General features: G+C 40.1%; 1 protein-coding gene across 1 annotated transcript; it reads right to left on the bottom strand.

Annotated features, from left to right (window-relative positions):
* Positions 1–2,316: 2,316 nt before the first annotated feature.
* LOC147237279 (desmoglein-2.1-like) lies at positions 2,317–21,732 on the bottom strand. The gene is made up of 14 exons (XM_086146386.1): positions 21,607–21,732; positions 19,178–19,309; positions 17,379–17,537; positions 17,040–17,181; positions 12,426–12,586; positions 11,140–11,274; positions 10,156–10,341; positions 9,021–9,430; positions 8,773–8,915; positions 7,191–7,412; positions 6,874–7,098; positions 5,755–5,885; positions 5,306–5,611; positions 2,317–5,141 (listed from the first exon to the last, which is right to left on the bottom strand). Exons 1-14 carry the CDS (start codon positions 21,649–21,651, stop codon positions 4,005–4,007), a joined length of 3,534 nt encoding a protein of 1,177 aa, XP_086002512.1. The 5' UTR covers positions 21,652–21,732; the 3' UTR covers positions 2,317–4,004.
* Positions 21,733–23,561: the final 1,829 nt, after the last annotated feature.

Here is a 23,561-nt window from a genome sequence, read left to right as displayed (position 1 = left end):
TATGCTCAGAAGCCATTGGATCACGACCACTGCATCAGAGCGTCCTTTCAGCTCAAAAAGCACTGTTATATATAGGTGGGTGATGTCACAGTGTGTACTTCATTGTATTGTGATGGGGCTGGGATGAGCGCCCCTTGTAGTAGGACCTCTCCTCTTATCACTCGCCTCCAGAATGTGTACCGGAGTCAGCGGGAAGATGAGGATGAGTTCATTACAGCATAAGGGTCGATCCTCAGAATAAAGGATTTGATCCCCTGTGTGTTCTTCATGCGGTTGTTGAGTAACAGAAATAGGATTTCTGTTAAAAGTCTGTACATGAGGCACAACAATGGCTCCACAGATATATTATCAGGATCAACTGCCTTTCCTCCCTTCATTGCTCTCCTAAATTCACCTTTACTAATCTCTGCTACTTTGTGATCCATAATAGTCACCTCATTCTTCAACTCTTTAAAGTACTTGCCCCATCTTCCTAGCAGTCTTTTAGCATTTGTCAATACAGTTCCCTCTCTATCTTTAATCACCCAAACATGCTGTTCGCCTTTTCCATCTTGAGCTCTGTTTTGCCAACCAGTATAATTCATTCTCTCCCTCCTTTCTGTCCAACCTAGCATACAAGTCATCATAGGCCCTTTGTTTGGCCTTTGCTTCCTCTATCTTTACCTTGCGATGCATTTCTCTGTACTCCTATCTGCTCTCTTCAGAGTGCTCCACTTCTTCTTTCCTAACCACTTTCTCTGTACATAATCCTCATTACTTCATTATCCCAACACCAGGTCTCCTAATTTACTTTCTATGACACATCACACACTCTCCTACCCGTTTCCCTGATCACAGTAGTTGTAGTTGTTCAGTCATTTGGAAGATCTCCTTGACCACCCAGAGCCTTTCTGAACTCCTCCCTGAAAACCATACAGCACTCCTCCTTTTCGAGCTTCTGCCATGTTGTCCTCTGCTCTTCCTGTGTCCTATCTTATATCAATTAATACCCTGACACCATCTTTCTTGTCACCCAGGGTGATCCTACGAACCATCATCCTTTGTTGTCTGGCTACACTCTCGCCTACCGCTACCTTGCAGTCACTGATCTCCTTCAGATGACATTGTCTATACAAGATGTAGTCTACGTGCATGCTCTTACCTCTGCTCTTACAGGTTACACTGTGTTCCTTTTCTTTTACCGAAAAAAATATTCGCTACAGCCTTTTCTATCTTTTTTGCAAAGCCAAAGCCTGTTCCATCTTGGATACCAAACGTGTCCATCACATTTTCATCACCCGTATTTCCTGCACTAACATAATTCTGTCATTCTTTTCACCTCTAGAACATACCTACCAAACTTTTCTTTTAAGATAACTCATACTCCATTTCTCCTTCTATCAGTACCATATCAGTACAATATAAAACCTGCTCCAAACATACTGGCTTGCTACTTTTCCAGCGAGTCTCCTGGACAACACAGTATATCCACCTTCCATCTCTGCATCATGCCAACCAACTCTCTTACTTTTCCTGTCATTGCCCCAATATTCAAACTCCCTATTCTCAGTCCCAGAGGAACCTGGAGGAAGGTGAAAAATATATGATTTTTGGATATAGTGAAAGAGGACATTACATTGGTGTGAGAGAAGATGATACAGAGAATGGGATTAGATGAAGGAACTAAAAGGAAAAGAAGACCTGCTGGGGCAGCTGCATATAAGGCCATTGATGACCAGCCACCCAGCCATGTCCTTGGTTCTCCAATTGAAATTGAAATGTTTCCATTCTGGGCTGATTAAAGGCACATTCTATTCTATTATATTCAGCCAGTGGAGGGGATAAGTGTTAGGAGAAAGATAAACTATCATTGAAAAGAGAGAACTGTACTAACCTGTCAGGACTTTCAGCGCTAGAGAACACTTACACATGCGGTCTCTGCCAAATGTACATAAACAACATATCTTTGCAGGTCCTCCTTTTCTGTTGGGGGTTAGCTGGCAAGCATTGGTCTCAGTTGACGACACAATTACTGTATATATGCATTGTGCCAGAAGTTGGGCACACACAGACATCCACTGAATAATTGAACTCCCGATGTAGTCAGACATTATTACCTTTATAACATAGCTGATGTAACTAGCATTGTTATGATATAGAGGCACTGTCTTTTGATGACATCCCTTGAGAGCATCAAAATAAGCATCTACGTATTACACATGTTGTGCACTGCTCTTCTCTAGCCTCACAAGGGGCACCATTTGTGGCACCAGTTTGGGGCACCACCAGCAAAGCTGAAAAATAATAATTAATGAGTGGAACACAGTCTCAAGAAATAGGTATTTATCTGAATTGTCAATATTTAACAATCATAATACTTTAGATGAATAAGGCGTTAGTCCGAGCACTGACCCTGTCACACAGTCTTGTACAATATTCGCACACAAAATACCAAGAAATTCCCCTTTTGAGATATAATAAGGTTTATTTGACAATCCAAGATATGTGTGTGTGTGTGTGTGTGTGTGTGTGTGTGTGTGTATGTGTGTGGGTGGGTGGGTTGAAGGTCTACAAAGATGGCAGCGGCCCCAAAAAACTACCAAATGGTGGCAGTCGTTGTCCGAAGGTTATCAGCTGGTGCTACCATGTGACCGGGGTCAGAGGGAAGGTACACAGAAATTGATAAGACACAAATAGCTAATGTCCTGTGTAAAAAATTACGTGGCGGTGCGTTTGTATTAAGAAAATAAAGAAAAGTAGATAGAGTTAGGTGAGCAGCAAGTTAACAAGGTAACAATAGCAATGGCATTGGAATACAGTGATTACCCAAGGCACGACAGGAAAACAGCAGTTAAAACCCTACCACAAAACTATTCATTAACTCATGCTTGCCCAGATGCTAGTACGAGCCTCTTGTAATGAGCTGATCAAGGATGTAATGTTCGGAAGGCTTTAAAATTCAAATGGAAATGATTAATCTCAAAGCAGGGTTCAAGAATAACCAGTTGCATGAGGATGTCAAAATATTTCTTTCAAGGGCACTGGTACAGAATTTATTTGGGTTGGGTTTTTCATGCCCATTTGAAGCTGCAGGAGCACAGCGTAAGCATCACTAGTTGTCTTACAAATAATTGTAAATTTTCAATTTTAACAGTAAGGACGGGGCGATATCTAATAGCGAAAAATTATTTCCACTTCTCTTAAATGTCTGTAAGTGGTATTGCAACAAGCATGCGAAAGCATGTCATCAACTGTGTGTATTGTGGCAAATTAAATATCCCTTATAAAGCGCTTATAGACAGTGGGAAGATCTAAAATTTACAAAAAAAAAAACAAACAAACAAACAAATCCAAAATCAAGCCATATAAAAACAAAATTATTATTTATTTTATCTCTTTAGCAAAAAAATGTTTGACTGCGGGTATTACATTACTTCAGTATGGATCAAGAGAATAGTGTTTAAAAAATGTTCAAAAAATTATAGCTAATGAGAATATCAATTCAAAATTATAGAAATGACCTAATGCAGTACTACAGGGAAATACTGATTTAAAAATTTTCTACACAAAAATACCTGTAGAAGTAATATCGTGGTGTGCAATTGTAAATAAGCCATGCCCTTTAAAAATCTAGACTGTAAACATGCCAGGTTTTGCAGTAACTGTACTTAACCCTCATATTATGTTAAGGGTCAATTTGACCCATTGGGTCAATGGGTGAAATGGGTCAAATTGACCCTTCACATAATATGAAGGTTAAACCTGACAGACATGGCAGAATTTCACAAAGAAATTAAGTTTCACATGCAAAGTCATACAGCTCATTCCTGGGGAAACTGCTGCAGAAAACCCTCCACCTACAACTTGCACACACAAAGAGCAATTGCCATGCCAGACATTTAAAGTGTCATAAAAAAGGTCTTTTGCCCACATTTAAATCAGCTTGTTTTCTTGTGCTCAACTGTATTTTCTCACATGTAGATTTTGCTTCCACTGCTAGCAGTAGAACCAATTATTGTACTTTATTAGCCAGAGGATGTGCTATTTTGGCTGTGTAGGACTCTGGTAGAGCTAGAGACTATGCTATGGGATGTCCTACCTGTCCCCTGTACCAGCTGTCCTCCATTGCTAGATGACCCTCCAGCCACCTGAACTCTATGAGATGCTGAACCCCCTTCCTGTTGCAAAGGGACACTCTGAATGATGGAGGTTTTACTCTCTCCCAACCTTTTTATTGATGCTGCAGGGGCATTATCCTCTACAAGCAACATCGAATTGGAACCAGAAAGCATTGATCCAGTGTGGCCATAACTGCTACTGCTGCCCTGGACAGTGCTACTCTCCACCAAAACCATGCCCGGGACATGTGCCTCTCCGCTTATCATTCCTGTTTGTCCCTGAACAACCACACCATGTGGAGGTCCAGCTGGACTGCTATTGACCAGCATTAAGCCAGTGCTTTGGGCTGGCCCACCGGACAGTAATGCCTGTCTCTGAATTACAATACCCTGAGGTGCACTCTGAGTTCCATGGACTAACACCATACCATTGTCTGGGGGTGTTCCATTTGACATCATGGGTTGTCCCTGAACAACCACATTTTGAGCAGGTACAGTCTGGGTTCCATTGACTAAAACCATGCTCTGGAGGTTTGCAACAGGTGCCTCAGCCAGCAGCATGGTGCTCTGCACCTGTGGCTGGACAACATATTGCATTGGCTGCAGTACAGGAGTGGTTGTATAGTAAACAGGATTTTGCTGCTGTACCAAGAACATCTGGCCTTTATCAGTCATTCTTTTCTGAACTGTGATCATTTCCTCATTGACAGTAGCAGGACTCTCATTCACCTGCTGGAAATGCTCTGATATCTTTGTTTCTGGCTGTAGCTTGGGTATAGCACTCATTAAATTATACATTGAGGTCTTTTCAGTGATAGGCACACTTGGCAGAGGAGATGGTAGTTCACTTGGGATAGTCGTGCCACCACACACCGCAGCCAGGGTCACGAACTTTGGCCCAAGGTCATTTAGAAACTCCAGGTCATTCTCAGACTCCAGGAAGCTGCAGGAGCCAATTGAACCAGCAGAGGAGTCCCGGCCCTCAAAGTCATACTCCAAAATAGTGTCCTTAGCTGTAGAGATCAGGGTCCCACTGTCTAACTTCTGTAGTAGAAAAACAAACAAACAAAAAATATGATAACGACCACTGTGTTGTTCCTTCCTACTGCGAAAGTAGCAAGGACATTTATAAATGGCCCGCAATAGTTCAAGTACATCTTCAAAATAAAAAATTACATGAAGGGTTGCAAAATTCAAGAGTTTCCTACCTGGGAATAGTACTCGCTGAGAATGTGTCTTGGCAGAGCGATCTCATCAAAAAGGGCCCCTGACTTCTTGCTTTCAAACTCAGTGAACACAGAACCACCTTGACAATTAGTCATTCCCAGAGTATTTTCAGTATAGCCATTTGTAAACTCCTCTGGGTGGACAGCCCCATTCATCCCATCAATTGTAGTGTAGGATTTCCCTATGTACAACCCAGAGGATTGTGCCAGTGCCTTGACGTTTTTAGCCATGCCTATTTTAATTGGGTCTCTATCCAGTTGAGCAGGGATGCCAATCAGTGGGACCTCCTATAACAGGCAGAGGATATAAAAGTAGACAAGAAAGTTTGTTGTTCAAAATGATCTGAACTGAAGAATTTCATTTTTCATTGAAATATTTTGGCCTATTACAGCTATGATTATTTATGGTAAAAGAATTGTGGTGCACATACTGTATTCTCCCCCTGGCACTCAGTGCGATAATTAATGAGATGGGATTTTGTATCAAAAGGCATCTCAGTAAAGCCCCCGGGCAGAGCCCCAAGAGAGCCACATTGGCAGAAGAGCAGCAGCAAGAGGAGGACTGTGGGGGTAAAAAATATGTTTTAGATGCTGGTTCTTAATAAAGAAAATTGTGCAAAACGGTGCTCTTCTGATAACTTCAAAATAAAGGTGCCATTTGTTACCATAAAATGTTTCTTAAGACAATAATATTTACAAGCAGAATAGAAATGTGCTTTACTCATGCTGTTGTAATACTTTTAAAAGTTGCTTTTGTCATTAGTTGTGAGACAAACCTAAAAGAAAAATACAGTGGAATAAAACAAGCAAATATCTATCATCATTATCACATTCATCTTTGAAATACTCTCTCAAACATCTTTTATGGTTTAAACTATCAATTCATTCATCCACCGTCTGCCACTTATCCTGCACTCAGGGTCACTGGAGCCTATCTCAGCTGTCTTCAGTCGAGAGGCAGGGTGCACCCGAGACTGGTCACAAGTCAATCGCAGAATCACATCTCCAGACAATCATTCACTCATTCATAGCAATTTTTCCCAATTTTCTTCCAATTAAATTTTTTCCAATTTTCTTCCAATTAACTAGCTGCTTTTTAGATTGTGGGGGGAAACTGGAGAACCCGGAGCAAACCCATAAAGACACGGGGAGAACAAGCTCCACACAGAAAGGTCCCCTTGTCAGAATCAAACCAGGGTCCCGCGTGATGTGTGGCCAACGCGCTAACCGTGCTGCCATGCTTTAAATGATAATAATAATAATGTGTAAATAATAATTAAGTTTGATATCACTGGCCAGTAATTATAACCAGCTTGGTAGGGTTTCTTTAAACCTTTTTAGTGTGCTCTAGAATTGCTCGACACGCAAAGTGTCATGAGATAATTGTGCTGTGATTTTATTTCATAAATAAAATCTGACTGGCTTGACTGCTCCATGTGAGTAACAGTGCTTTAATGAAAGTCAGCAAGTCTCAGGATTATCTATTTGTTTTGTAAAATCTTCTCTCAGTTCTGATCACAGTGTTGGTGAGATTTGAGTGTCATGCTTACATAGTAGTAGCAAGAGGCCCAGGAAAAGAAGGCCAATGCCTGCTGATCCAAACTTTGATGATTTGCTGTGGTTTGCGCACTCTGAATCTTCATCACAGGTACAGACTAAAACCTTCACTTTCTGTGGTTCTGGACAGGCCTCACCCTGCTCATCTTTCACGAGTAATTCTACCTCATAGGAACCAGGCCACAATTGGCTCTCAACCCTTAAGATGACTGAAGTATCTGCAAGAAAACGTGTTGCACAGCATATATCAGACAGAGTTATAATTCATCTTTTCAAGTCACAGTTTTGAATGTTCTCTCTGTTCCCATACCATTAAGATGCTCCACATGCCATTCCCCGGTGGTGCCCTCTGGTATAATTTCATAATGGAAAGGAGGTCCATTTGGGAATACATCCTCATCCTTTGCGCTCACAATAACAGCATAATCCGTGAGGCAAATGGTTTCGACTTTATTGATGAGCACAGGACAGTGGTCATTAAAATCCTCAACCTGAATGGCCACAGTTCCCGTGGCTGTTTTTGTGGGCAAATCTACGAACAGAGGAAAGCAGGAAAGATCATTCACTGTAATTCTCATTTGCCATTCCTGTTTGAAGAGACAGATACTTAACATCACCAGCAATTAATTAATGAATGGTTTTCATTGTTTAATTTCTTTATTTCTTTACTCATTTATTTACTGAAGGACCTTTCACTCCATTTGTGTCAAGTGAATTATGGGGTGCTGACAGGATCAGGGCATTTTTTTGTTTGATCTATCAACAGCTGAAAGGTATTTGAATATCATTGTATACCCAAAGTCCTTACCTTACATGGAAGCTGTTTTTCGGCAGGGTTTTTTTTAAATCAGTTTAGGACAATAAAGGAATCAGAAATGTTTCCCAAAGTGACCGTAACAACAAATAAAAGCAAACATTCATCAAGGTATTTTGTTATTCTCTACTTCAATGTCATTGCTCCAGTAAACTAACTGAAAGTTGAGAGGTTTAATCACCCCATCCATAAAAATAATTGTAAATGGAAAAATACAACAGGCTGGAGCCCATCTCAGCTGTCATTGAGTGAACACTCTGGACCAGCTGCCAGTCAATCGCAGATCTCCATATAGAGACAAACAACCATTCACGCTTTCAAACACCTGATCAATTTTCCAATTTACCCTCTGCATGTGTTTTAATTGTGGGGGGGGGACCAGGGAACCAGGAGGAAACCCAAACAGACAAAGGGAGGACATGCAAATGCCACACAGAAAGGCCCTCTGTGGGACTTGAACCAGGGCCCTTCTTGCGATGAGGTGGTGCTATAATGATAATAATAATCATTATAAAATTAATTTATGATGATAACACATGGTTATAACAATATAATTAATCTATAATAACACCAATGATAATATTATTACTATTATTGTTATATCATTTATTATTATTATTTTATTTTTTTAATTATTATTATTTTATTTTTAATTATTATTATTATTATCATTATTATTATAAGTAGTAATAATTATCATTGATATGTAATAACGTAATATTGATATTTTATCACAATTATTAGTGATGATAATAATAACAATAAGATAATAATCTTGTTCTTCTTTTCCTTTCGGCTTTTCCCTTCAGGGGTAGCCACAGCCAATCAACCTTTTCCATTTAATCCTATTCTCTGTATCCAACTTTCTCACACCAACTAACTTCATATCCTTGGGTAAATTGGATACAGTGACTTAAAAAATTATTGAAATGGGTCAAGCAATGTTCCTCTTTGTGTTTGTGTTCATCTGTATGTGTGCTGGCCTGTACCCCTGCTCTCATGGAAAAGCATTTACCAGATGATAAAGAATTACTGAAAAGTTACTTTGAATTTTATGATATGTGGAGTTAAATATTACCTTTTGTAATGCAGAGAATTTCAGCAAAATAAGTCCCATTAACCAGGGACGGTGATTCTCTGTCAGGCATTTTGTTCAGTTTGATCTCTGCAGTTTCTGGATCAATAGACAGCCAGTTATCTGGATCTAAACCCTTGGCGTACCTATAGTGGAAATGAAGACCTTCAATATGGAGTTTAGACAAATAGTTGTAAATTGCATTGATGTATGAAAAAGCTTAACGTTCATAGTTTGATATTGTCACTCACTCTACTTTTGTTGCTGGTTTCCCGGTGTCTTGATCTATTGCAGGATAGTGGACAATAACGTCTCTGATGTTGAAGGATTGGCTTCCTTCTGAGATGGGAATAGCTTTGACATGTGGTTCAAATCGAGGCCCTTCTGGTATGTTTTTTACATTGATTTTGACTGGATAGGTTTTATATGTGGTTCCTTGCCATGACCAACTATTTCCCGTCACATATCCTCCTCCACCACCTCCTCCGCTTCCACCACTTCCACCACCTCCTCCTCCTCCTCCACCCCCACCACCTCCTCCACCTCCTCCACCTCCAACCCCTCCACTGGTTCCAGAAGATCCAGAGCCATGATAAAAAGAAGCCTTGTTCCTCACAATTATTCCAAGATCGAGGTCTTTTACGTCCTCATAATCGACAGCCTAGCATATGACACAGACAAAATTTCATTTACTGTCCTCACTTATTAATCACATTACAAAAAAACACCAGACTGATTTAGAGGTATAGTTAGTTGGCTACAGCATAAATGTTTTTAGCTTTGGTTTCATTTGTCAATTAATAAAATATACCTAAAAATAAGAAATCCAATCTCTCCAAAAACATCTTTTTTTGTTTTTTTTTCTTAACTCATTCAAGCTAGCTTTGTGGGTTTCATATTAAGGCTGAAGTATCACAAGACAGTGACAGTTGGAGTCAAAAAGTCATATAGAATCTGATTATAAATAAAATGGAATTAAATAAGATGCCCATTTCTTTTTGTGATATAGCTACATTTTTATATAACCTGATCCAATCCAAAAGCAGTAAAAGAACCTGTCCTGCATTAGATACTCATTTTTACTCTTCTGTAGAGTTGAGGACCACTGCTTCAGTAAATTGATAATTTCATCATAAGTCACTTGTTTGGGAGGATGCTTTCCACCATGGTTTTCGGTGACACTTTAGGTATGTATTGCGGATTGCGGAAATCAACCAGCCTTCTTCTGGTGTACAATTACCACAATTCATTATTTTTTTGAGTTTCACTTAGGGTTTTCATTTATTTTATCATTTACATTTGTCTGATCACACGAGCTGATTATCTCAAAGCACAATGGGGCACAACAGCAAAACAGCAAAACATTGATTACTAATGGGGAGGTACCTTGTCGATCATTAAGATGCCCTCATTAGTCGTCGGGTCAGTTTTGATGCTGAAGTGTCCAGCTTCATTACCTTTGATTATTTCAAAGATAGCTATCCAGTTGTCTGTTTCTGTCAAATCAAAGTCAGTTGCTTTAAATCTCATCACTTCCACACCCTGAACGTTCTCTGGGATGCTGCCCTCATACTGCAAAGTAAAATACGCAAATGTAATACATCATTATCATCGTTATCGTGTGCATTTTCAACTTGCATTTCATTAACTTCAAGGGAAATGTGTTCAATCAATTTGATTTATAGATTTTCATAGATTTCCTGTATATAGATTTTTTGGAATGTCAGACATTCAAATTGATGCAATGATTTCACACACAGCATTTTCTATTTTGGAGAGACGAGGATGGATAGAATCAGCAATGACGTTATTAGAGGGACAGCATGTTATCGGCATAAAGTTAGAGAAGCCAGATGGTTCAGACATGTATAGAAGAGAAATGGGGAATATATCGGTAGAAGGATGCAGAGGTTGGAACTACTAGACAGGATGTCAAGGGGAAGACCAAACGAAAGAGTTATGGATATAGTGAAAGAAGACATGAAATTATTTGGTAGGAGAGAAGAGGATGGAGAGGATCAGTTCAGATGGAGGATGATGTCTATGGAGGTTCTCAGCCATCCAGGTCAAGGTTTATTCTGGTAAAAATATTCTTGTGGCAACTTCTTGTGGAAATTCAAATCCAGCTGCCATAAAAATACTTTGCACAGAATGGAGGCAGGTGATTTGCTGTGGGGATCGCTGCAGGGAACAGTCAAAAAGAAAGGAAAAGAAAAGAAAAGAAAAGAAAAGAAAAGAAAAGAAAAGAAAAGAAAAGAAAAGAAAAGAAAAGAAAAGAAAAGAAAAGAAAAGAAAAAATTAGACAGGAAATGAAAAGAGGGATCCTTAAATAGAGCAGCACTGAAACAAACAGTATAGAGAGGATACTACCTTGTCTTTTTCAAGCATTGGGACATTGTCATTAACATCTTGGATAGTGATGAAAACAGTGGTGATTGCACTGTTTCCGTTTGCTTCACCATTAAGGTCTTGACCTTTAACTTTCAGCTTGTAGCTGCTGGTTTTCTATGATAAAAAAAAAAAACATGAATGGCTTACAGAGAGTCAGCAGACAGGCCACCTTTTAGCAGACAGGATATTGACCTTTGATAAAATCCAAGCGTATGTCAAGCAGCTGTGTTGTCAGTAGCTACTCTAATTCATTCTTTAATTGTCTAAACAGCTGATTGTGGAGCCAACCCCCAGCTGTGCTTGAGTGACAGAAAGGGTATATCCTGGACCAGTCACAGGGCCATATATAGAGACATACGATAAGTTGTTTAATATGAATTTTATGAACGTTTTGATATGGTGCAGTAAGTAAAATTTACTGCATATGCTGCGGTAAAATTGATAATGTTGAATGTTTGCTAGGTTGTGTACAAAAATGAAAGGTCCAGAGGGAATTACTAACTTATAACTGATTTGCCTGAAACTCCTAAATGCAATGGCTCTGCACTCTTCCTTGTAAGGGTGTTGTGGGACACACACACACACACACACACACAAACACATGGCTATCCCATGACGTACTTCTTGCATACCTCTCACTCTTCCTAATCTGCCTGAACTCATGCTCCTTCTTCAATGTGTGATAGTAACCTCATATCTTCTCCCAGGTCCTTTGCCTCTCTAACATTTTAGATTCTCAGCGGGCATGGCTTTATCTACTGAAGTGTCTCGCAGGGCATCCACCATTGTTATTTCTTTAATCAATATGGTTGCTATTAAAGTGCAATTGCCACCTATTACCATATAACTGTTAGCATTATTGTTATTATTAGTTAGAGATCATTTGTGCCTGTCCCTCCCAACCCTCATACCCCACTCTGTCTCCATAACAAAATATTTTGTATCTCTTGCCTTCTCTCTCGCTCCCTCTTTTTATTTCCCAACAGGTTGAAACAGAAGGCTGCCAACCTAGAGCATGTCTCTGTCCAAGGTTTCTGCCCATTTTTCTTTTTGTACCTGGTTAGATAATAATAATAATAATAATAATGATAATACTAATACTACTACTACTACTACTACTAATAATAATAATAATAATAATAAATATAATCTGACTTAACACTTAACACACAAACACAAATGCACACACACTCTGAAGAGGGGCACTGAGAATGCAACAGTTTAAAGAGCGAAGAAAAGAGTGCATAACTTGCTGGTGCACATACCTCTCTGTCCAGGGACGACTTTTTGACATAGACAGATCCATCTTTGTCAATAGAGAACATGTCATCATCTGGGTCTTGACTCACAATGGAGTAGGCAATCATAGAGTTTTTATTCCCTGGTTCATCTTTATCGGTTGCTGTGACTTTCATAACAAATGTCCCTGTAAAGAAATAAATGAATCGATAGATAAATAAACAAACAAAAAGATTCTCCATCATCCAGGTCATGGTGAATTCAAAATCAAAATCTTCTTGTCATGGCAACTAGACTTGATTTTCACTTGAAATAAATAAATAAATAAATGGTGAAAAGGTGGCACAGCAGTTAACACTTCTGCCTCACAATAGCGAGGCCCCTGATTCAATTTCCAAAGGAGTGTTTCTTTGTGGACTTTGCGTGTTCTGTCTATTTCGTTTTCCTCCCATAGTCAAAATGCTTGAGGTTAATTAGATAAATTAGAAATATTGCCCAGAATGTGTGAATGAAAGAGTGAATGCTTGTTTGTTTCTATATGAGGCCCTGACATTGACTGGTGACTGGTCCAGGATGTACTGTGTCTGTTGCCCAATGACAGCTGTGATAGGCTCCCTTTTTATATTCCTGTGAGTGAATTTCGAGGATAGTCCGAAGGAAACCACAGATACAAAACTAGCCGATAGATAAAAGCTGAAAGTGCAATTAAGTGTAAAATGAAAACAAATAAAAATACAAAGGTAGTAGTGATGGCTAAAAGTGAATGTGAGTGCAGAATAAGGTCCAATAAAACAATAACATAAAAATACTAAAAATTACATTAATCTTTGCAGGCCTAAGGATACAATAAAAGCAATGCTAGATAAGAACTACAGAGACAGTGACTGACGGGCAGAGGATCCACAGCCATAAACCCCCCTCCTGCCCAAATTTTATGTATTTCAAGGGAGAATTACCAAAAAATTAGATGTCCACAACAGTGAGTCCATCCCATCACCTTACAGGTGTCAGGTGTTGAGGAGTGGAGTGGAGGTGGAGGAGGGACAAGGGTAGCAGGTTCATGGGGGGGGGGGCACTCTCTGCCTCGAGAGTCGTTTGTTTGTTTATTTATTAAAGAAATAGAAGTGGGAATAAAGGTCTATTGTTAATCAGTTGCTCCTACATCTGCAAGCACCCTGCTAGCGCCCCCTCCCCCATCCCCCCAACAGACACGGCTCATATTCCTGAAAGAAGACGTGAGAGGGTTGACTCACTTATCTGATCCATTAACAAATGCTCCCTCATATATTATATTGCTCATATATTATACTGCATGGAGGGACTGGGAGTGGTAATGTTTCCCCGCTATCTTTATAGCTGCAATCACGATTTATTTCCATGCTCCCTTACCATAACATATAATACTTGCCAACCCAGCATTATAATCTAATTCTTTTATGACCCCAAACACTTGCGGCCTTCTGAGAAAGTAGAGTCTATGAGCTAGTCTGTCACAGGGGAAATCCACATGCTCACTCCAGATATGAATGATCTTCTAAAATATCACTTAACAGTATGCATTCCTGTGTTCAAGTGTTTGAATGGTTGAATGATCACCATTGGTCATGAAGTAAATGTGTCAAGCAGACTGCAACATTTGCAGATTGATTTGGTTTGAAGAGAGGAGAAGCTTCGCTGTGCAGGCAATCAAACTACTCAAAGCAAGTGGTGACTGATCTTTAGATTAAAAAAAGCCAAGAAATCTGAAAAGTAAGATGACAACTTATGACATGACAACTGGGTGGAATGATCAAGCACACACACACACACACACACTGAAAAACACCACTCACTGTTTACTCACGGTGGCATAAGTTGCTAAAAGCATTGGAAATGGGGCACACGGATAGTTCACCAGACAATATCACAGATGGGACTAATTGTGAGCTTTTTTTATTTACCCTTTTTTTAATCTGTTTTATTTGTTTTGTTTTTTTCTTTAGGCTTTAAAGCACTAACATCAAGAGTTGAAGGAAAGCAGTCCTGTTTGAGTTCAAGCACAATGTTTTTGCCCCCCCCATTTGCACTACATGTGAACATTTTACAGAAAAATATGAAAAATTGCCACTTGAATCTCCCAGATTCGAGATGCAAGATTAGACAACCAGTAGACAGCCAATGAAGACTCGGCAACTAGCCATGGTTTATGACGAAGGATAATAGAAATTTTATCGCGAGTAGCTTTTCCACATGTTAAAGTATGACTGTTGGGATCCAGGGCCAGGGCTTTGGGTGAAGCCCCCGTCACCAGATTGACCAGGTGACTGAGGATGACCAGCTGAGGCTCTAAGCATACCTAGGGCTGATCAAGCCTCGTCAAGGCTTGTCAAGCGAGGATAAGAGGAGCCTGTCACCAGCCCTTTGGTGACGAATTGTTGGTTCTTCCTTGCTAGTTCATTACCCCTCCCTCCTGCATGCTTTTTCTTGTGCTTCCTCACCAGATCCTAGTTCCTGTGACTCCTGATGCCTCTCTTTGCCAGCTCCTTGTTCCTGAGACTACTGTGACATCCCCCAGGAGACAACCCAGTCCTAGCACAGCTCCCTATTCACCTTCCTCGCCAACTAAACCTCATGAGATGCCCTAGCTCCTGAGTGTCCCTGCGTTTGGTTCAGGCACACCTTCCTTAAACATGGCAGAACAATTAGGCCATTCGGACCCAGCTGATGCTCTCTGGAGAGCCATTGCTGAACAGAGTTCTCTTGTCCACTCTCATGACGCTGTTCTTAGGTCTCTCAGCCTACAACAAGGGAACACTAACCAGTGCTTGAATCAGCCCAGTCCATTTCCATTTCACTCCCTCCTCCTACAGAGGCTCCCAGGCCCTAACCACCTCCTGAGATGTTAGCTCAACCGTGCCAGAGAAATTCTCAGGCAAGGTAGGATGTTGTGGGGGATTTCTTCTACAGTGCACCCTGGCCTTTAATTGTTCCCCACATTGCTTCTCCCATGATCACACAAAGATTTTGTTTATCCTTGGCCTCCTCTCTAGCAAGGCCATAAAGTGGGCCGAGGCCTGGTTCCAGGACCGATCCTGCTTTGGTTGTGCCTTCAAGAAAGTCTTTAAAAGTTCAAGCTGACCGTTGGCCAGGATCTCGATCACACCGCCCGATCCCGGAATGTCAGGATGCCCAGACAGGGTCAGTGAACTGATTTGGGTAATTTGCTGCTGGATTTGGATGGAACTCTCCCATGCTGAACAATGACTTTTCTCACGCCCTCAACGGCTCATTGAGGGATAAATTGGCTCCCTTGGATGAGCCAGAAACCCTAGATGGTCGGACCCTTTGCTATGTGCTCTGATAATCTCCTGAGGGAGGGAAGCCAACAACGGGTCATGCATGGGACTAACCATTCTTATTCCCTCAGCCCCCCATCAAAGACACATGTCCACCACTCTGGGTCTAGAACCAGTGTAGGTTGGTTGGACCCGCCTGTCTTCGGAGAAACATCAGTGACAAAAACTACCCAACCAGTGCCTCTAGTGCAGATCCTCTAGTCATTTTGTTGCCTTCTATCCCATTTGGCCAAGGAGAGAGGGTTTACCAGTAGATTCAGGAAGGCTAGTAGGCCATCTCAAAACCGGTACCTCTCCTCAACTTGTGCTCCCTGCTATTCTTGTTTTTAACGGCGACACACTCAGCCACACTGCATTCATTGATCCTGGTTACAAGCAGAATCTGATCGATCACTCTTTGGTCCAGCAGTCCAATATTGAAACCATACCCCTTACACACATTGAACATTTCTGCCATAAACCGTGGATACCTGGAAAAAAAATTGACTAACCTTCACTGAAGACAAGTACAGAGAGAAGAAATCCTGGTCCAGCTGACTCAATGCTGATGCTTTGTTTTGCAGACCTGCTGTTTCTAGTAAGACCTAATCAACCATCAATACCGGAGATTCTTACACTTTGTTTATATTTGGGCGTGGGCTGCTGAGTGAAATGATTATGGCCAAAAGTTGGAGAAACACTGGGTGAGCTACATGCTTTGGCATCTGGCTTTTTGACTTTAAGCTATTGACATTTAGATGTGTCTAAAAAATGAAATTACAGAATTCTTTGGAATGTTAAGTATCAGGGTTGATTTCAACCTAAAATTGCTTTCTATCTTTATATCTAAAATATCTTTATTTGGAGTGATCAGGGAAGTCAATTCCAGAAACCCTCTCTTATGGAAATTACTCACTACAGGGATGTAACTCCATGCCATATTTAACCAATATGGCACAATGAATACTAAAATAAATGCAACTTTGATTGCTTTTTGAGATTATAACAAACACCAAAAAAAGCTAAGCTATGCCATCCCACAGAATAATTGAAGAAACCAAACATAGATATATCAGTGCATCCAAACTGTTACTGTTGATTGGTAGAGAGTTTGATTCTGATCATACAGACCCTGGTTGGGTGCAATGGGAGTTGCTTAATGTATGATTTTGCTATACAGGTATTACACAAACTATATGTGAGTAAGAGTAGAAACATTTGTTTTTTCCATACTATGTTGTTACTGGTGGTGTAGAATGACAATACCGGGATTATGATGAGTACCCCACATAAGGGAAATAAATGAAGGGGAAGAAATCGACTAACCTGCACCACTGAGCTCATCCACTGTCCCAGGACTGATGACACCAAACTCTGGAATTTCATCATTCACATCCAACACTCTGATTTGGATAGGAATATTATCCTCTGCCAGTGTGCCATTTTTGTACCTTGCAACACCAGACAGCTGAAATAGCAAGATATAGAATTAGATATCTTAACCTGTTTTTAACTTTTTCTTTTTTTTTAAAGTGACAGTATGTTGTACTTTTGAATATGTTGTTGCCAAAATTCTTTATTTGTATTGAAATACAATGTTTTAATAATCTTACACTTGCAATTTCTTAATTCACCAACAAAACAAGTTAAGCTTATGTCACTCACATTATACATATGGATGAACTCTCTGTCAAGCACTTGGTTCACACGGATATTTCCATTTTGAGGGTTGACTTGAAATACGTTGAAGGGATATTTGTTAACGCCAGCACCTTCTAACGAATAATCAATATTCCCAGTGCCATCATCAAAGTCAGAATAAATCTGAAACAGATTTACACAGTAAAAGAATGTAACCATATACAATGTCAAACATCAAAATAGCATTCATTTGTGGTTGCATTTGCGGTTTATAAAAATGAACGGCAGGACGAAAAAAAAATAAGAAGCTTTAAAAGGAAATTCTGAACACTCAAACATCCATCTTCTGCCGCTTATGCAAAGTCACAGGAGCAGCAGCTGGAGCAGAGAGGCCAAGACTTCCCTCTCCTCAGCCACATAGTCCAGCTCTTCTGGGGGGATCCCCAACCTAGAGTCGTAGTGGAGGGTGTATGGCATCTGAGGTGGACCTAAGGTGGACCTGTTGGGCCAATAAGTGAATTGCGGGGGGTCTAGGGTTTCCGGGATTTCGTTATGAATGTGGGCCAGGACCACTCTCTCGAGGCACTTCATAATGATCAGATTTAGTGCCACTGGCCTGTAGTCTGTGTGCGGGAGAGCCACGACTCTACACTGAGCCCCTCCTGATGGCCAAATTTCTTGTCCTACCTCCAGGGGTGAATCAGCCCACCCTGTGGGCCGCTTGTATACCCAATCTTGTTCTTTCGTTCACTATCCACAGCTTGTGACCATAAGTGAGGGTAGGAACACAGATCGACTGGTAAATTGAAAGCTTTGCTTTCTGGCTCAGCTCCCTCTTCACCATGACAGACTGGTACAGTGGCCGCATCACTGCAGACGCTGTACTGGTCCACCTGGCAATCTCCCATTCCATTCTCCCCTCTCTCGTGAAGAAGACCACAAGATATTTTAACTCCTTCACTTGGGGCAGGACCTCTTCCCCGACCTGGAGTGGGCACTCCACCTGTTTCTGGTTAAGCACCATGGTCTTGGATTTGGAGGTGATGTTCCTCATCCTGACCACTTAATATTTGGCTGCGAACTGCCCCAGTGAGAGCTGGAGATCATGGACTGATGAAGTCAACAGAGCCACATCATCTGCAAAAAGCAGAGACTCGATCCTGTGGCCACTAAACCCGATCCCCTCAACGCCCTGCCTGAGCCCAGAAATTCTGTTCATAAGTTATGAATACCCTCCGATCACCGACCCGGTCTGCCAGTCCAGTGGCACTGTCCCCAACATCCATGCAATGCTGCAGAGGCGTGCCAGCCAGGATAGCCCTACAACATACAGAGCCTTGAGGAACCCAGGGCAGACCTCATCCACCCCGGGGCCCCGCTACTGAAGAGCTTTTTGACTGTTTCAGCAACTTCAGCCTCAGAAATAGGTGTCCACTTCAGAGTCCCCTGGCCCTGCTTCTCATTGTAAGGCATTTCGACAGGATTGAGGAGGTCTCTAAAGTATTCCTTCTACCAATCTCATCTCGAGTTAAGGTCAGCATGTACATTTTCATTTAATCATTAAGACTAGAGGTTTCTGTCATTCCAAATTCAGGAAAACAAAACAAAACAAACAAAAAAAAACTAAGCATCCAACCTTATACTGGTGCAGTCCCTCCACTTAATCAAAGAGTTAAGATTGTTAGCACACCTAACGTGAATGTTGATTGTTTGACACATCAGACACAGCTAGAAGCATGGTTTGACTGGTTACAGTGAGAATCCTACTTGGATTCCAACTTGGCATGATGGCAAGAAAATTCAGTTAAAGATCAATGACTCACCTTTGCAACAAAAGGGTCCTTAGTGTGGTCGACATTTTCTGTCAGGTTTTTTGGATGGGGTATCCAGGTTCTTTTTTTCCTCACCAGGGTATGGCCAGAGCTAGCATACACCATAAGATATGTGGTCTGGAGCTGTGAGAAAATTAATGTTATAAACGGGCAAACATATTTGAAGTGAGGTGGCAGCTCAAAACTATGGAATGGTAGCTGAGTCACAGACACACAAATTCAGAAAATTTCCAAAAATGTACAAAGGAGAAGGGAGACAGATGAACAGTACAAAACATATTAGCAAAATTACAAATCACAGGACGCTGTTAAGGCATGTGTTTTTGTTCCTCAGCCCTATGTTAACCTTTAACCCTGACTTTGATTAAAATGACACAAGGGGACACATTGTATCCTTTTTATTGAAAAAAGTTAAAATTTAGAGGACATTATAACCACATGAATCATCATATCTTTGCACAATGTTTTACCTGTGTAGTAGCACCATTAATTCATGAGTCTGTTATAAAAACATCATAGCCAGTATTATTATATTGTATGATACTATATTACTACTATTACACAGATGCTAATAAAAGGAGTCAAATCAAAATCTCTTGTACCAAGAGTTGCATTCCTGAACTGTTGTAGAGAGCTGCTAATGTGCTAGGCAAATACGTCACCATTTTAATTCTGTGGGATGGAGGTAGTGCAGACAACAGTCTGCCACACCCTGCCACACCTGGGGAATTTACTTCAGCTAATCCACATATTCAGTCAGTGTATGAGCATTGCATGAGAAAGGGTGTGTTTGGGAAAAACTGAAGGGAGTGGCTTTTTGGGGGAGGGAGATGAAACCTGTCTCATGCAGGTTGTCACATGTAGGGGTATGAAAACAAGTCTCCACGGCTCATTATTTGCCTGAGAAAGTATCTCAAAGGTCAATGCTCTGTGTTGTCATTCAGTCATTAAAAAAGCAGCATCTGTATAATCCAAAAATTATGACAAAATATTTATCAGACATTAATCTAACATATCCAAGAGAAATAAGAAAGATTGAACAATGTGGCACGAAAAAAAGTAATTCAGTTTTTCTTTGTTGCCCAAAAACTCATAATCGAAAGAAAGAAAAACATAGCCAACGTGACTTCACTTGCGTTGCAGCCAAGCATTTCCAAGCTGATTAACATGATTACACAGTGACGGGTGACTCATATCTATTGATCAGACTTTCTGTTTTGAAGTTTAAACAATAATATCAATTTTATTTTATGTATTATACAGAATGATATTTTGCATGTTATGAATAAATGCACACTTATATGGGCAACTGGCAATTATATCGGTTGTAAATATTGCATCTGTGTGTGTGTGTTTGTGTGGTCTTAGTTTTTTCTTGGATGACAGTGATGCATTGTAGAATCAGAGAGTCATAATCAGTTAAATAGAATTGTTGCATGTCCCATGTGTTATTACCACAACTTGTTTGCCAAGCCATACACTTCAGATGCCAAACTCTGTGTTGGCTTGAGTGTTCCTATTCTTCGTAACATATTCTTTTAAATAAATACCATTAAAACAAATAATAAGAGGTAATGACTAACAAAAAAAAAATACTTGGACGATTCAGTTTTCACCCGATCCTGGCATTAGTAGAAATGAATTTAGAAAGGTCACATCTCCCTTTTAACTGATTTAAGAGAGAAAAAAAGGTTAAAACTATGGTTTGAGTCAAGAAAATGTTTTTATTTGGGAACTATCACTTATCAGTCCAAACAAACACTTTCATGGATAATAGTTTATTGACTCAAACTAAATTGTTTCAGGATATGCCTTTATTTTGAAATCATGCCATGTCTCTGTGCAGATGATTTTCTAATCAACATGCTGTTTTTGGACTATGGGAGGATGCAGACAGAACACGCAAAATCCACAAAGAAGGTCAGAATCAAACCAAGTTACTTCTTACAGTGAGCGCAAAGTGCTAACCACTGCACAACCATCCCATTAGATCTAATGTAATATGCTTAGGGGTAACAGCACATCTTTTCACCTTCTTGGGAGCCATTAGGAGGGCTACTTTAATGCAAAAAGCACAAAATTGTGTTTAAAATTGTCCACTATTGTCTATTACTGTTATGGTTTTACTTGAAACTCTGGCACAACAATTTCCTTCGGGATTAATAAAGTTGTTCTCATCTCTCATCTCATCTCAAAAAGGCATATCAAGGGAAGAACGCAACAATGAACAATGAAAACGTTTGCTTATTAGTCTTTAAGAATCAGTAACAGTAAAAGCAGCAGTCAATTGCATATGTTTATGGTTTAGATCTGCATGCATAGTACATACATAACACATTATCAAGATCTGTGGAGGATAACACATAAATAGAAAAGAAAATTTAGAAGCTAGCAGTGACAAGGGGAATCCTTTAACTCACCGCCAACAACAGCCACACAAAGCCTGTCCAGGAACCCCAAATCATGGCTTTGGAAAACTCTAGTGTCCCTTCCAAGTTGGCCAGTAATATCCCAATGAGACGGTGATACCAAGGACGAGGCTTTTGAAGCAGGAGTAATTGACTATATGCCTCCTCCCTTCATTGTACGTTGTGTCTGGGAGAGATAGCCTGCAGCTACACAGAAATACTTTTCACTCAGGAACATTCAGTACAGATATGTGGCATGTCTCATTTGCCTGATGCCTTATCGAGCTTCACCAACCAAAATTAAAGTCTCAGAAAGCGACCACCCTGAAGTGTGTTGGGAAAAAAAAAAACAAGTTCTTTTTGGCTGATTTAAGTGTGTGTGTATGTGTGTCTGTGAGTGTGTGTGTGTGTGTGTGTGTGTGTTTGTGTGTGTGTGTGTGTGTGTGTGTGTGTGTGTGAGTGAAGTGATGGCCTAAACAGGCAGAGATTATTTAAATCTCACATTCATATTTTTCTGGTATTGATACAGTAGTTTGTCAAACATACTTTTGACATCATTGATATTGGCTGGGGCACAAATAGGATGGCTGCAACAAGATAGATGTAGTTCATAAACTGAGAGGCTGAGTCTGTCTTTTTTTGTTGAGAAAAAAATGTTTTCAGAGCAGCCAGGAGACATATGTGTGAGAATGCATTAAACATTCCAAGAATAGAGAGGGTGTGTTTGGAATGGTTACCAATGACAATGCGTGCAAAGAAAATGAAAAATGAATGCATAGAGTACACAAAAAACAGGACGTAGTTGCATAAGTACACATATGATGGCTGTTGTTGAAGACAGGGAGAGCATGTCTACTAGAACAGAAATTTGAGCCAAGACTTTTAACTCTTCAGACAGCAAATATTTCACTGAAATGCAGACACAGATGTTTTCATCCACAGTTCAGCTATCTGGGATAGAACAGTCATATGTTCTGTCTATTTGTCTATTAATATTATTTCAGTTCATATGGTACCAACTTGTTTCCTCTTTAGCTTCATTAATTAGAATTATATATTGGTCCCCCCTAAAGATATTACATTTTTTAGGATGTTTCTGAATGAATTTCATCACAACCCCTACTAGCCATAAAACAATCTCACTCTGTTCACATGGCAGGATTGGGATTAATGAGATATAGCATGTGAATAGTGTTACTAATATTGTTGCTAATCACGATATTATGTTAACTTATAGACTGTCATGAAGGTGAGTGCAAGGTTTCAGTAGAATGCACACAGGAATGTCTCAGTCTGTAACTGAGGCATAATAAGTTAAGTGAACAAGTGGTTAGGTCTCTGGCTGTGGCTCCAGAAAACTCAGATTCAAAGATGGTTGTCATGTTTTTTAGACTGAAGACATTGCAGAGCCACAGTTTGTCGGGGACAGAAATGTAGAATGAAATGACTGCATGATTAACATGGCACAGGCACCAAATCAAAAAACAAACAGAGACTGTATCATGCACAAACCACCTTGCAACCGTCCACGTCAAGACTTTTTATAAATTAACTTTAACTTTAATGTTATTTATACACTTGTTATTGATGTGTACAGTTATGTGGTATGGATGGAAGGAAAGAAAAGACCCACTCATTTAGTAATGAGTGGTAATGCCTATACAGGTCCTTCTCAAAAACCTAGCATATTGTGATAAAATTCATTATTTTCCATAATGTAACAATAAAAATTTAACTTTCATATGTTTTCGATTCATTGCATGCCAACTGAAATATTTCAGGTCTTTTATTGTTTTAAAACTGATGATTTTAGCATACAGCTCATGAAAACTCAAAATTCCTATCTCAAAAAATTAGCGTATCATGAAAAGGTACTCTAATCGAGCTATAACCTTATCATCTGTAACAACAAATTAACTCTAAACACCTGCAAAAGATTCCTGAGGCTTTTAAAAACTCCCAGCTTG

This window comes from Fistularia commersonii, chromosome 1 (assembly GCF_037954325.1).
Source record: "Fistularia commersonii isolate RoL2024-O1a breed Wild chromosome 1, RoL_Fcom_v1.0, whole genome shotgun sequence".
In the NCBI taxonomy this organism is placed as follows: Eukaryota; Metazoa; Chordata; class Actinopteri; order Syngnathiformes; family Fistulariidae; genus Fistularia; species Fistularia commersonii.
The sequence above is the reverse complement of the archived record's forward strand: the minus strand, read 5'-3'. Positions and strand labels throughout refer to the sequence as shown.